General features: G+C 44.6%; 1 protein-coding gene across 14 annotated transcripts in view; it reads left to right on the top strand.

The window, feature by feature from the left end:
* Window positions 1–5328: 5328 nt before the first annotated feature.
* The window catches only part of PPP4R1 (protein phosphatase 4 regulatory subunit 1), a 61779-nt gene continuing 53736 nt past the window's right edge, over window positions 5329–13371 (top strand). For 5 of the 14 annotated variants that reach the window (XM_090137368.1, XM_090137369.1, XM_090137364.1 and 2 more), the window contains exons 1-3: window positions 6182–6199; window positions 12840–12896; window positions 12977–13211. Coding sequence is in view for 6 of the 14 variants with exons in the window: in XM_031588955.2 (XP_031444815.2) it covers window positions 5918–6008 (91 nt within the window). In the remaining 8 variants the exon portion in view is untranslated. Of the gene's footprint in view, window positions 5490–5723; window positions 5773–5855; window positions 6009–6100; window positions 6200–12839; window positions 12897–12976; window positions 13212–13371 lie in introns of those variants that run through there. The other 9 variants (XM_031588958.2, XM_031588956.2, XM_031588955.2 and 6 more) reach the window with 7 other exon arrangements.

A 13371-nucleotide genomic window follows, 5' to 3' on the forward strand; every position in this document is an offset into this window, starting at 1 on the left:
CTCTCTGAGATGTGTTCTGGAATCTGAATAACCCACCTCTGATTCAGCAGAAGAGTGTGGGCCTGTTATATGCGCCAATATCTGGGCAGACCTAAAGAAATGCAAATTTAAACTCGGTAGACCAGGAAATAAAGGAGTAAACAAATGCAAATATATTCATCCGAAAATCAGGTTGGGTAGTGCCAGGTAGGAACTAACTGGGTGGGGAAGGGAGACTGTGTGGGCTGAGGGAAGGCTGGAAAGCCCATCTGGCTCAAGGGCAAGTCCAACAAGGATGCAGGGTCTATCCTGGCATACAGCTCAGAGCAGGGACATGTATCAACATTCTGTTGATACCTGTCATATATGTAATGGCATCAAAGAATGAAAAATAGCAAAGATCTTTTTGTGTTTTATTTTTTTTCCCCGTTTTCCATCTCAGGAAACCTCTTTCTTTGGGAAAACTGCTAATTTCCTGACAAGCAGTACTAGGCAGGCCACTTTACTTCTTTTGATCTCTGTTTCTTTACCTAAGAGAGAAGAATAATGACAGTATTCCAGCTGCACGTATGTGTAGTTTTTGAAATCTCCTGAGATAGCAAGCCCAAATTCAGCCTTTTTAAAATAAAAAAAAAAAAATTAAAAAAATTAAAAATCTCAACAGGCAACGAAGGAAAGGATTCAGAGTTTCTCACTGCCCAGTCTTGTTTCCTTACCATATAGTGGTGAGTCACAGACCTCTGAGAACCAGGAAACAGGCAGCTAAGGCACATCAGTACACCTGAACTCTGCCCTGTTTGAGCAATGAATCAGTCTTCCCACACCAAATGTAAGCATGACACATGATTTCTGAAACAGAGTACCTCAGAACTGCAGCACAGCTCCCTGCTGAAGGAAAGTCACATGCAGGTGTGTGATACTGAATGAGGAACCATGTGCATATGTGGTACTACAACACTGAGACCCAACTCCCTCCTGCAGACCCTGATGTTTTTAATTTGTTCCTCTTTCACAGTGAACTCAAGAACCAGTAGGATCAGATACAGATACAGACTTTCACTTGTCCACCACAAAGACCACCTTCATGCAATGTCTATAGCCAAAGGAGCTGGGATGTTCCCACTAGTAGTGGTCTTAATGGTAAAATAAAGAAGCTGGAATATCTCCTACATGCATGCCTTTCCTTTGATCACATGCAGTACCACTGTCATCCTTGTGCCTTTGGTGTAACAGCCTTGCTTGCAAATAAATTGCCATCACCACTGCAAGCTGCAGGTGCAGCCTTAACATTGCATTATTACCTATCTGATTGTGTATTTCCTGTTGTAGAGATACTTGATCAATTGAACTTGTCACTATTGTGGAATGACTGGAACGACATGAGATACCCACAAGGCAAACTTAACTTTGTGTTAACAGAGCTTTTTGTCAGCAAATTTTGGTGTTAATCCATTCTTGGCTAAGAAAGTAAAAAGCCTGCTTGGGCTGTCAAGTCCTGCATCTCAGCAGAGCTCTGAATGGGTGCAGCTCTTTACCCAGGAAATGGGTGAGATTAAATACAACTGAATGGTGCACTGTCTAAAGCCTTCATCTCCACCAGGGATGTTTCAAAAAAAGCCCCACTCCAATAAAAACAAACTGCAAAAGACCTCCAGTATTTTTATTTTTTGTCATAAAAATGAATAAGAAAAAACAGGACTGGGGCAGGAGAAGGGAGGGAGAACAGGAGGGAGAAGGGAAAGGCCTTATGAAGAACATCCCTTCTTAGCAGAAATGCTTCCATGAGATATAAGTGCACATCAACAGTTTTCCAGGCTTCATCCATCATGTTTCCATGCTTATCCTTTCATATTTCAGGTACCCACGTGCTTATGCATGTACATCTATGTATCTTAGCCTGTCTCCTTAGTTGTGGGCCAATTTTGCTTAAGCACTACACAAAGAACAGAAAGATAGCCTTTAAAGTAAGGAACGTATGCCTTACCCATAAAGTGTCACATATGTGTGCAGACAGAATCCTGGGGGTGGGCAAGAAGCTATGAGTCAGTATTGCTCAAGAGGATAAGCATTTGTATTATGCACCAGCAGTGTAACCCCAAAGCATTTTTGTAGGCTTTACAGGAAAATAGCTCTGCAGAGGAGTCTGGAGGAGGATGGTGAGATGGTTCTGCAGATATTTATGGTAAGCTCATCCCACACGGGAAGGGAAGCTGGGAGAAATGCAGAGCTTAACATGTGGACAGTGAAAGCTGGCAATATTGCTTGGTGACATGGTGACTTGCTTCTTCAGAACAAAGACAGGAAATAGAGTATTTTATGTATGAGTGCTTGGGCTTGAGCTCCTCACACCTGGAGCAGTTCTGACTGAAGAAATGGTTATCCAACTACAGAATCCCATTTTTCAAATATTTCTGGATGGATATTATGTATCTCACACATAATGGTCATTTATGCTGATTTTAAAGGATTTGTGCAGTACTTTATGTAAATGCCATAATACCTCCTTGATTGCTCTGGGTCTTTATGAGATACCTCCTGTAGGTAGCAGTACAGATGTCTTTCTGTCCCATGCAAATCATCTTGCCAATGAGCTTTCCATCTGTTCCTTTGCACCCAGAGCTTTCACTTCCATTATTTACAGTGTGTTTTTCCATGAGATGCAGTGTGTGAACATCAGCTTACTCATTTCTTAAATATTGTATTTTCCAGTGCTTGCGTAGGCACTTGGATTACGAGAACTCCAGCACAAGATCTGTTGGAACGTTTTGGCAGGTGCTGTTTTGCTTGTTCTTTAACACGTCCCAGTTAATGAAACAAGCCTGTTATGAAAATTTTCAGGTATAATTAGGTACCTTCTTTTCAAATGGCAGTTCACCACTCTGTCACACGTTTCTGGGGTACCTACCTTGTTTGTTACCTGTGGTGGGCAATCTTACCATGGATACGAACTTTGGATCTGGCCCTCAAAGAGTGCCGGGGGATTTACAGGTCTCCTGAGGCAAAGATCTTTAGAAATATCTGGTTACTTATTCATTAAGTGGGTTTATGCATTGCATGGTGGCTTGAAGCCAAATCAAAGTAATTTTTCTCCATGTGTGTACCACTGTATGAGGCAAAGGTTTTGCCACTGTATTTCTGTTTGCAGAGGAAGACACCTCTCCCGATGACTGCCAGCAATGGTACCAGGACCATCTGCATCTGAGAAACAGATCGCTATTCTAGGACTAACTTGTAACAAAAAAAAAAAAAAAAAAAAAAAGCAATTCTTGTACAATTCTCATTTGTCTTCCAAGGTTAAATCACTCTGATCCTTGTTATCTGTGCTTCAGATCTCACCCACTCCTCCCTATAGAGAGCATCACTAATTACTGCTTGAGCAGAACACATATGCATAGCGTGATCCAAAATTAATTTATATGAATTTATGTTAAGCATGATCTTTTGTAATCATCATTTGCCTTGCTTTATTGCATAAATGGTATGCTAGCAATAACTAACACTATTAATATATTCTTAAGAGAAGTAGTCCTGATGCATTCCAAATTAAAAACCCAGTTTATTTATGTATCTCATTCAGTTTACTTTCTCATTCTGATAGTCAATAGCTGCTCTCAGACCACTGTGACCTACAGCTAGCATGCATTAATACTCTGTAGTTGGGAAGAGAAACCAAAGCTCTCTATTCTTTTCGTAAAACCAAGCACAGAACATTTTGAGGACTGCTGTTGATTTCAAAGGAAGCAAAACTGGGCTTGGACTGTGGTGAAGAATGTAAAGCAGAAAGCAAAAAGCAGAAAGAAACCATCCCATAAATAACTCACAGTAATAAGAGATGAAGTCTTGGTCTTCAGTTATACTCTGTTTTTTGGCTCTAGGTCTATTACTATTATATTTAGCATTGCTAGGTACTGGCGATGTCAAATGTTTCCACTGAAACTTCCCTCAATTACTCTGGCAGAAAATAACATGATTTGTATAACACAGTCATGGTGAATTTGTTTGATTTACTCAGATTTTGAGGTTATTTATATGAATAAAAGCAAGTATCAGACAAACAGTACCCAGTAGACCCACTGATTTCACTGAAGATTGAATAGGTGTGAATCTGGGCACAGCTTGCTCTAGAGGAATGTAAGGAAAGGGATGTATGCATTCTAAAAGATGGCACATTTTCAGCCACAATGGAAAAGGAATGACTGTAGAGGTTCATTCCTTATCTGACTTACAAAATAAAAGAAAAATAGCAGCATGATGTTAAAAAGGAGCTTACAAGACCAAATATTAAATTAAAAACTGAGCAACCAAAATGGCATCCTTTTCAAAAAAACTGGGCAAAAATAGCTTTAAAAAAAATTATATGTGCAGTAACACCATCACTAATCATTACAGAGATAACAAGATGGTGGAACACTGATAAGACTCCCAGGCTACGGCAGGGACTTCTGTGGCACGTGGCCTGGGGGGGGGACACTTCTCTCCAGGCAGCCCAAGCCCAAAGAGCAAATCATACAATCATCTGAATTGGAAGGGATCCTTGAGGGCCATCTAGTCCAACCCCCTGCAATGAACAGGGATGCCCACAGCTAGGTCAGGTGCTCAGAGCTCCATCCAGGCTGATGCTGAGTGACTCCAGGGATGGGGGCATCCACCACCTCTCTGGGCAACACTTCACCAGTGCTTCACCACCTTTATTGTAATTTTTTTTTTTCCCTTATATCCAATGTAAACCTTCTCTTTTACAGTTTGAAACCATTTCTCCTTGTTCTTTCACAAGAGACCTTCCTAATGTCTATCCCCTTCTTTAGATACTGAAAGGGTAGCCTGGCTGTCTTGAGTCCTCTGGAAGCAACCCCAAAGTAAGGGGGCTCTGTGGCACGGCTGCCTTATGGGTAACCCCACAGAGCTCTCAGCGTGGATTTATTGACCTGGCTACCTCATGGAAACCCGGTTCCTCCTTCCAGGTAACTATGAAGCCCATCATGAGGATTTTTGCGGTGCGACCACCTGACTCTTCTCTCCGAGTGACTCCCCAGAGCCCAAAACAAGGCTCCATTCACAGTCCCTCGCTCCCCCAACAGCCAGGGCACGGCAGGGCTGCGCAGCCGGGAGGTCAGGAGCGGAGACACCCCACCAGGTGAGCGGGCCGAGACACGCGGCCGTGCCCTCGCGGTCCCGGTCCCCGGCGGGCAGGGCCGGGCGGCTCCGGGCGTGAGTCAGTGCGAGGGGCGGGGAGCGCGGCGCGGCCGCGCCGTGTGCGAGCGAGCGAGCGAGGCTCTGCCGGGCGGAGGCGGGGGCAGCGTGTCCGGCCCAGACCCCTCCTCCCGCCTTCCTCCGCCCGCCCGCTCCCTGCGCGCCTCTCCCGGGGACGCGGGAGACGCCGTCGCCGGGCCCGGGGCCTGGACCGCGCCGGGCTCTGCCCCGTCCTCCCTCCGGCCCCGCCGCCCAGCTCGCCGCCCCGCCGCGGGCTGGATGCAGCCCGGCGCCCCGCGGGGGCTGCAGCAAGATGGCGGGTAGGTAGCACCCCCCTCCCCCTCCCCGCCTCACGCCGCCTCCCCCCTCTCCTCGCCCCCGCCCCGGCTCGGGAAGCGCTTCCCGCGGCGGCGCCCCCTCGTCCCCCCGTCCGGCTGCGGGGAGCCCCGGGCGCGGGGTCGGGGCGGGCAGGGAGCGGGGGGCCGCCTCGCGGGTGGGACGGGGCGCGCGTGGCGGGGGCCCGCGGGCTCGTCGGCCCACGCTGCTTGTGTCCCGCAGATCTGTCGCTGCTCCAGGAGGACCTGCAAGAGGAGATCGACGGATGTGAGTGGGGCTCGGGGGGCGGCGGGGGGCTGCGGGCGGGCGAGGAAGTGGCTGAGAGCGTGGATGCCCACGGTGCATTGTGGGAGGGGGAGGGAGGGAGAGGGAGAGAGGAGGCGGAGGCCATGCTCCGCGCTCCCCGCTGTACATGAAGCACGCCGGGGCGGGCGCGGGGCCGGCCGGGCTCCGCCGGGCGCTGCCGCGGGGGCGCCGGGGAAAAGTTGGCGGCGTGCAGCGGGGTGCGTTGGGCGTCGGGAGGAGGAGGAGGAGAAGGGGGGAGCGCGGGGCGGGGCGGCGGTTAACGGGCGCCGGGGGCCGCCCCGCCGGGAGGTGTGGCAGCGCTCGGCCGGCGGCGAGAGCGGGTCACCGCCCCGCGCTCCGATGGCCGCGGCGGGCGGGGAGGAGGGCGCCGGAGCCGAGCCGGGAGCACGTGGGTGGCTTTTTGTTGGGGTTGTGCTCCTCGAAAGGGATGCGGAGAGGGTCGGGAGGGAGATCTGTCAGGGAACGCGGGGCCGAGCGCGGTTCAAAGCGCGGCTCGGGGGGTGTGGAGCGGGCTGTGAGGCGCTGCCCAGGTGAGCGGCGTCGTCCGCTCCGCCGGAGCCCGGAGCTCGGGCAGCGGGGGAAACCGCACGGAAAGTGAAGATGGAGGCGGCGGCCGGGCCCTGTGAGGCGGCTCCCGCCTGGCAGCCGCCCCCCGGGTGCGCTTGTCGCTGTGTGCAGGTGTTGGGCTGCCTCACGGCAGTCTGCTCGCGGGGAGGCGGCAGGAGGAAAACCGAACCCTTCCTTTATTCTTTCTTTGGCTTACGATTTCGTGGGAGTGATGTTTCAGCTTTTCAGGTCTACCTGTAAGCACGTTCCGTCTTCGTTTTCAGTGTGGGGATCCCGTGTTTCGAGGCTTTTTGTTGCGTGCTGCCTCACACAAAGAGCCTTTTTGCGAGGCCCAGCTTTTTTTTTTTTTTTTTTTTTCCCCCTTCCTTTTCACTTTTGATCGTTGGAAATGCAGATAGTTTTCCCTGCTATTATTTGGTGATTACGCAGGGGCTGCCTTAGGAGTGACACGCTTTCAAAGTGCATTCAGTTTCTATGAAGATGATGATTTTTCTCGCCTGTCAGCCAGGAGGTGGAGGAAGATGTGACTGTATCATGGGAGAGATGATTCTGAGTCTGTGTGTTCCCTGGTGGTGGTGTGAATGTTATGGGTTTGCCTTCAGAAAGGAAGAAATTGTGTGTGTGTGTATGGAGAGATGACTGAGTCCGGATGAGAGCGTTCTGGAGGCAGGATAGAAATCTGAAAATCTGAAACCTCATTAAAAATGACTGAGGTTTTGGCAGAAGGAGATAAAAGTGAATAGCTTGATGTTTAAATGTATTGAAAACAAACAAAAAAACCTCCACAGAAATCTCTATGAATTGATGTGTGCTGTCTGGACATAATTCAGCCACACCGTGTCTTTTATGGTTCTTGATTCTACATGGTTTTGTTCTGCTCGGGTGGTGGGTGTGAGCTAAAGAGAAACTACACAGGCTGTGCATCTCTGGGCAAGAGCACTGGGCTCGTACCTTAGAAATAACCACATTCTGTATCCATGAACAGCTGGTCTTATGCATTTTGTGAGAGTTTTCCCAAATCGTGTGCTATTTGGGATTGCATTCCATGACTGCAAAGGTTAAAGACACCTTGGAAAAAAAAAAGGAAGGAAAGACAAAAAGGCACGTTTCTTGCCTGGCTTTACAAAGGCTGAACTCCACCCTGTAGAACACATAAATATTTCAGCTGTTCACAGCTCTTCTGAGCAGTGGGGTTAGAAATTGGTTTAGAGGTGTATTCCTGATGTGCTAGAATGCAATTATAAGAAAAGTGGATGTGCTTGTAGCTTTTATGCACTTGTGATGCTGGCAGCTGTGGCCCTGCTGTTAAATGCACTGAACACAAAAAAGTAAGTGATTTGTAAGAAAAGACTGAGATCCTCTGAATGGCTGTTTATCAAAATGAACAATATGGTGTTTTGTCCTTGGGATTTTAACTTCGTTTGGTATCGAACAGTAGTAAAACATCTGTGAGGTGCACTGGCAGAAAAGAACAGGGGGCGTGATTAAGGCTAGATGTGAATATAAGGATCTGGATTGGATGTCTGAAGCTGGAGCTCTGGTGAGGAGTGTGGCTTAGCATGTTGTAGCAGAGTGGGTGCTCTGTTGTAGCTCATCAGTGAGTCTAGGTTTGGTTCTGGATGGCAAAGGTGTATTTTTTGATGATTATAATTAGTAATGTGATTCACCATTTTCTAATACAATAAAAGTACAGCAGAAAATAAGGATGCGATATCAAGGATGTGACTCTAGATACCTTTTATTGGTCATGTTGTAAAGCAGGAGGAGGAAGTCCTGGAGCTGAGGAAACAACAATACACAGCTGTTGCTAAAAGTAATAAAGGAAGCATCAACATAGTTTTTCAGAGCTAAGAACAGCTGTTGTATGATCTTTGTCTTTAAGGTCTCTAGAATGAAAGAGAAGACTCACGGGAGCCCTTAACATTCTCAACAACTGCCTGAAAGGAGATTGTGGCGAGGAGAGGGTCAGCCTCTTCTCCCAGGTGACAGAGATAGGAGAAGAGGTAACGGCCTTAAGTTGTGCCAGGGGAGATTCAGGTTGGATATTAGGAGAAACTTCTCAGAAGGAGTGGTGAAGCATTGGAACAGACTGACCAGGGAGGTGGGGAAGTCACTGTCCCTGGAGGTGCTCAAGAACCGCGTGGATGTGGCACTGATGGATGTGGTTAGTGGGCATGGTGGGGATGGGCTGATGGTTGGACATGATGATCTTAGTGTGCTTTTTGAACTTTAATGGTACTGTGATTCTGTTTTACTCCAAACTGGAAATTTAATCAACAACCAGTACAACTGTACTGTCCCAGCCCTCAGTCATTGTGCCTGCTCACTGAATGCTAGTTTACCCGAAATAGAGAACAGTGTGTTATTTTCTCTTTGGAGTGCTGTTTTAATAGTTGCTTGTAAAATAAAGTATACCTTTTCTTACAGAGAACTTGATGAATATTTATGTTAACTGCAGCATTCCTACATAGTGGTAGAGTGGTAAGTTTGCCTGTAGAATAATAGATCTTCTGGATATGTGTGGAAAGGGTCTATTTAAAAATTGTCTTCTGTTTATTTGTTTAAGAGGTCAGAGATTAAACAGGAGCTTTTATAAGAAAGGCTTTTAGAGAGTAGTTGATAAAGCAGCTGGATTGACTTTTAAATAATTAATTTCATCTTTGCTTTGCATTTCTATTTTGCAAGCTTGGTATTTTCTGCTCTTGTTTGCTTGGAAACCACTGGAAAGCTCTGATTTTTCTTGACTTTTTTTTTTTTTTTTTAATTTCTCCAGGTGAATGCATACTTTACACCTGATGGTACATTACTCTGATAATTCCTTTAAGTATTTGCATAGCTTAGCAAGTGGCATTTCAGTATTTTATTTCCTCAATTCCAGTGAATGTTTTGCTTCTATGCAGGTAGCTCTTGATGTCAAAAGCTATGATAGTAATTAAAGTTCTTTGTATCCTGTGTTCAGCCAGTGGCTTTTCCTTGTTTGGTAGTTTGAAGTTTTTCAAAATAAGAATCTTCAGTGAGTATTTGCTGGCTGGACGTACAGATGGTTATAGAAGAAATTCAGTTCCTAAATGTAAGTTCTTGTGAAATGCAGCTTTGTTACTTTGTTATTAGCTCCAGTGTCTTCCCCTTCTAATGTCCATCCCTCCCCCACCCTCCAGTTAGTAATACTCAATCGCATTTCATCCGTGTAGAAATGAACGTAACGCAAATCTTTGTGTAATAACTGTGAAGATTAAAAACAAAAATGGGGAAAAGATAATGGCTATGGGCTGAAGATTCCTAGTGGAAGCTCACAAGAAGATTCCCCATCCCATCTGGCCACTGTGCAGAATAAGACCGTGGCTCAGTTTCAACTGGGCAGTTATTTAGTCTGTTGCTTTCCTTTGTTTTCCATCTGAAAGCTGATGTAGTATGTGCAAAGTAAGAAATGAAAACTTGGCTTTCGTTCAGATACTTGTTTAGTGCATACAAAATCAAAATAGAATAGCGTACTAAGCTCGGTAGGAAGTGTAAAATACCTTACACGAATAATTGAAAACTAAACAGGAGGACTATAGAATTATTTATTTCTGCTGATGGCTAAGAAGTTATTTATGACTCTTCCTAGATAGGTTCTCTCTCTCCCACCCGTTGATGCTTTTGCAGATTGAACCGATCATTTCAGATAGATGCCATCAGGTGTACCGTGATGCTTGCTTCTTTCAAGCTGCTCATCGATGTGTGCAGGATGTGTATGCTGAAAAATAGAACCATCTGTAATTAGAATCCAGATTGTGAAATGGGATTGCTTTATTTAATTCAGGCTTGTAATTGTGATTTAAATCAGTAGAGGAAAGGAATTCTGATTTAATAGCTGTATGTAGTATTGTTTTGCTTTTTTTTTTTTTTTATTCTGAGTTGCATTTACATTCAGCTTTTGGAATGTTGACAATTGCAAGTACTATAGACATGCTCTGGTGATTGAATAGCTTGACATTCCGATTCTGAAGCTTTACTGTCATGTTGGAAAACAGTGAGTGGTAGTTATTGTTTTCTGAAATCTTAGCATGCAGTGGTTCAAAGAGAATAAGAGCTTTGTTAACTGTAGAAAACAGTGTTAATGGTTGGATTTTACTAGTGGATAAAACAGTTCTAAAGGATTACAGGAAAAACTAAAAAAAAAAAAAGACAACCCAATAACTTTAATAGCTGTCTGCTTTGAGTATTCTGTTCTTTTGCATTGATTAGAAAAGGATAGCAGGTCTTTCTAGCCTTTTTATGCAGCGAATGAATGAACCACTTATTTAGCTGAGCTGAAGTAAGTGCTCTCTGAGCATCTGCAGATGTCGAAAGCTAGTTTATCACTGACCATATATTCTTGTTCCAGGCAGTCAGCAAATCAGCTGGCGTTAGCAGTGAGTTTGTATTGGTTGAATGCATTGATTGAATTATTCTATTAGTGTTCGAGAAGCACAACTATTTTCCCACATAGAATCTTATTTCCATTTGAAAAGTTTTATTTTCAGTTTCATTTTTGGAGTTATTTTTGGTAATGCTTAAAATCAGAAGTTTTTTTTTCCCAAGAAAACTGGTGTCAGATCACAATTACAGCTTGTTGCTGTATCTTAACTTCTGTTTTTTTTTTTGCTGTAGATTAAGCATCGTATACTGAGATAACACACATTCTACATATTAAAATTCACCATTCATTTCCTGCAGTAATATCAGAAGCTTTTGTATTGTGGTTCCTCTACCACAGAAGAAAAATGACCAATTTCTGTTATGCTGTCACTTGTTCTTTGTTGACTGAACACCAGGTCGTTCCTTGGACTTAGTTCCAGCTTTCCATGTAGTTCAGCTTCCAATGTGATATTCAAATGCTGCGTTGCAGTGCTGGCCTCTTGGTCTCCTCAGAGGCGTAGCTCTGGTGAAAGAGTGCCAAGATATTCTGAGTTACTGTGTTGGCGTTTCAGTAGTATGCAATCTTTAACCTCTCAGTTGTGAAAAATAACAAACAGGAATTAATGGCAGATGTTCTGCAGTGCTTGGAATCAGTTCTCTGGTGTGACTGACGCTCTGTTCAATTGGGAAACTAATAAGCAGTTTTCAGTGCAAATGAAGCATACATGTTAATTCTGTTGTTTCCCCTGGATGTTGTGTTTTAATTCTCCTGACTCTTCAGTTTATTTCTCTGCCCTTTAATGTGGTGACTGATCCCCACAGAAAGTGGGAGACTCAGGTGGATGGCTGTGTCCCTGTGGAGTTAGTTTTAGTAGTCTCACGTAGGTAGTGGCTTGTCTCTTTTTCTTGAGAAGCATCTTAGGATCTTAGAGGAGATGATGTGTGGAAATGGTTGTTCTTGATTCAGTGCAGGGTAGTGAACCTTCCTTGTGCAGCTGCACGTGCTTTTTTTTCCCATTACACCTAGCAGAGGATTGAAGAAGAGGCAATTTTCCAGGCTTTCAGCTTCCCAAGGTCAGCCACATCACGTTTGATGTGGAAATACACTTTTCACAAACCACCTTTTATGTTCCCTTCTCTGACAGGAATCCTCAATTAAGGTTGCTGGCTCCTGGCTGTTTGTGTTGGGTTTTCTTTTGGTTCATTTCTTCGTGATGTTCTCCTACGGCTATAGGTGTTCTCCGCCTTCTCTCTTTCTTTCCCTGTTTGAAAATGGGGAAGGAGGGAGAATGTCAGGAAAGAGATGAAAGCTATCAGAGTCTTAAGATAAAGTGAGACCTTGGTGATCACAGACTTGTTTCTGCTGACCTATTGTGGAGGTGGCAGACTGCAGTGTGATGAGGATGAAATGTGTTTTGTCTTTTCCTGCTAAGGCTTCCCCTCCGGATGTGCAGAAAGTTTTCTCTGTAAGAGTGCAGTTGCTGCAAGAGATAGCTTGTTGCACTAGCAGATACAGATGTAACAAACAGCTTTTGCTTTGAGAGCTGGAATAACAATTCTGCCCATAGAAGAGTGAGCCAGGGGTGGCTTCCCCTGGAAGAAACCAGACCAGTAGGACTTCTCTGTCTGCTTTGGAAGGTATAGCATAAGAAAAATTAATGTGGCTTTTTCTTGGTTTGGGAGAGATATTGCACTTCTTTCTGTTAATAGGGCATTAAAACTGTGTCCAATGGATAGCTTTAAAGAAGCATCAGTGTATGTCTGAATAGTGTTTGTTTGTGATAGCAGAAAAACCATGATAAGAGTTGGAAGTACTGGTTTGGTGAAGTGAGTTTGTTTGCTTTACTATTTCTAAGATTAAGAAGATAATAATATGTGTCAGTCTGGGATGCAATTTTCATAAAATCTAAAAATATTAGTTAATAAAAGTGTCATGTTATAGGAATGATAATGCAAATTGTTGGAATGTTTTTCTCTGCTAAACAGGCCTGTTTAAATATTTTTTTGTCTTGTTGCCATAGCGTCTAAATAGTTCCCAGATATTTGAATGTAAAAGAGACCACCTTTTCCTTCCTCTCTAGCGTGCAAGAGAAACAGCTTGATTAGTCTGCAGGGATACTTGGAGTGCAAGTTTGCCTGTATGTATGTTTTATTAGAGGGAATTAATTGGAAAAAAAAGCGTTGAAGTTAACTATCATACTTTTTTTTTCTTTCTAAGAGTGACTCCAATATATTCAGTACTACCTAACCTTTTCATGGAGGTCATGCTTTATTATGAAGAGCTGCAGAAAGAAGAACAGACTGAGGAGTTGCAGAAAGAATTTCAACCTTGGAATGCTTGGGAAGCACAAAGGTTTATCCCACTAAGAGTCTTGAATTCTGTCAGAAGAAGTCTGAAGAATGTCGTTCAGGATTTTAGTGAAGAGAGGAGAAGTACAGTTAAGAAGTGCAAGGTGATACCTGTTGCAAAGCTGTATTGTATAGCCAGCGGTTGTCTGTCTATGATGGAAGTCACAAAGCTTGCCTTCTCAATGCTTAACCTAAGTGAGCATATTTGAGTGAACCAGCCAAAGTAAACTACTGAATCAAGTGGAGCAGTTGGGTTTGTAGCCG

The sequence above is a fragment of the Phasianus colchicus genome, chromosome 3, assembly GCF_987193195.1.
Source record: "Phasianus colchicus chromosome 3, bPhaCol1.hap1.1, whole genome shotgun sequence".
Lineage (NCBI taxonomy): Eukaryota > Metazoa > Chordata > Aves > Galliformes > Phasianidae > Phasianus > Phasianus colchicus.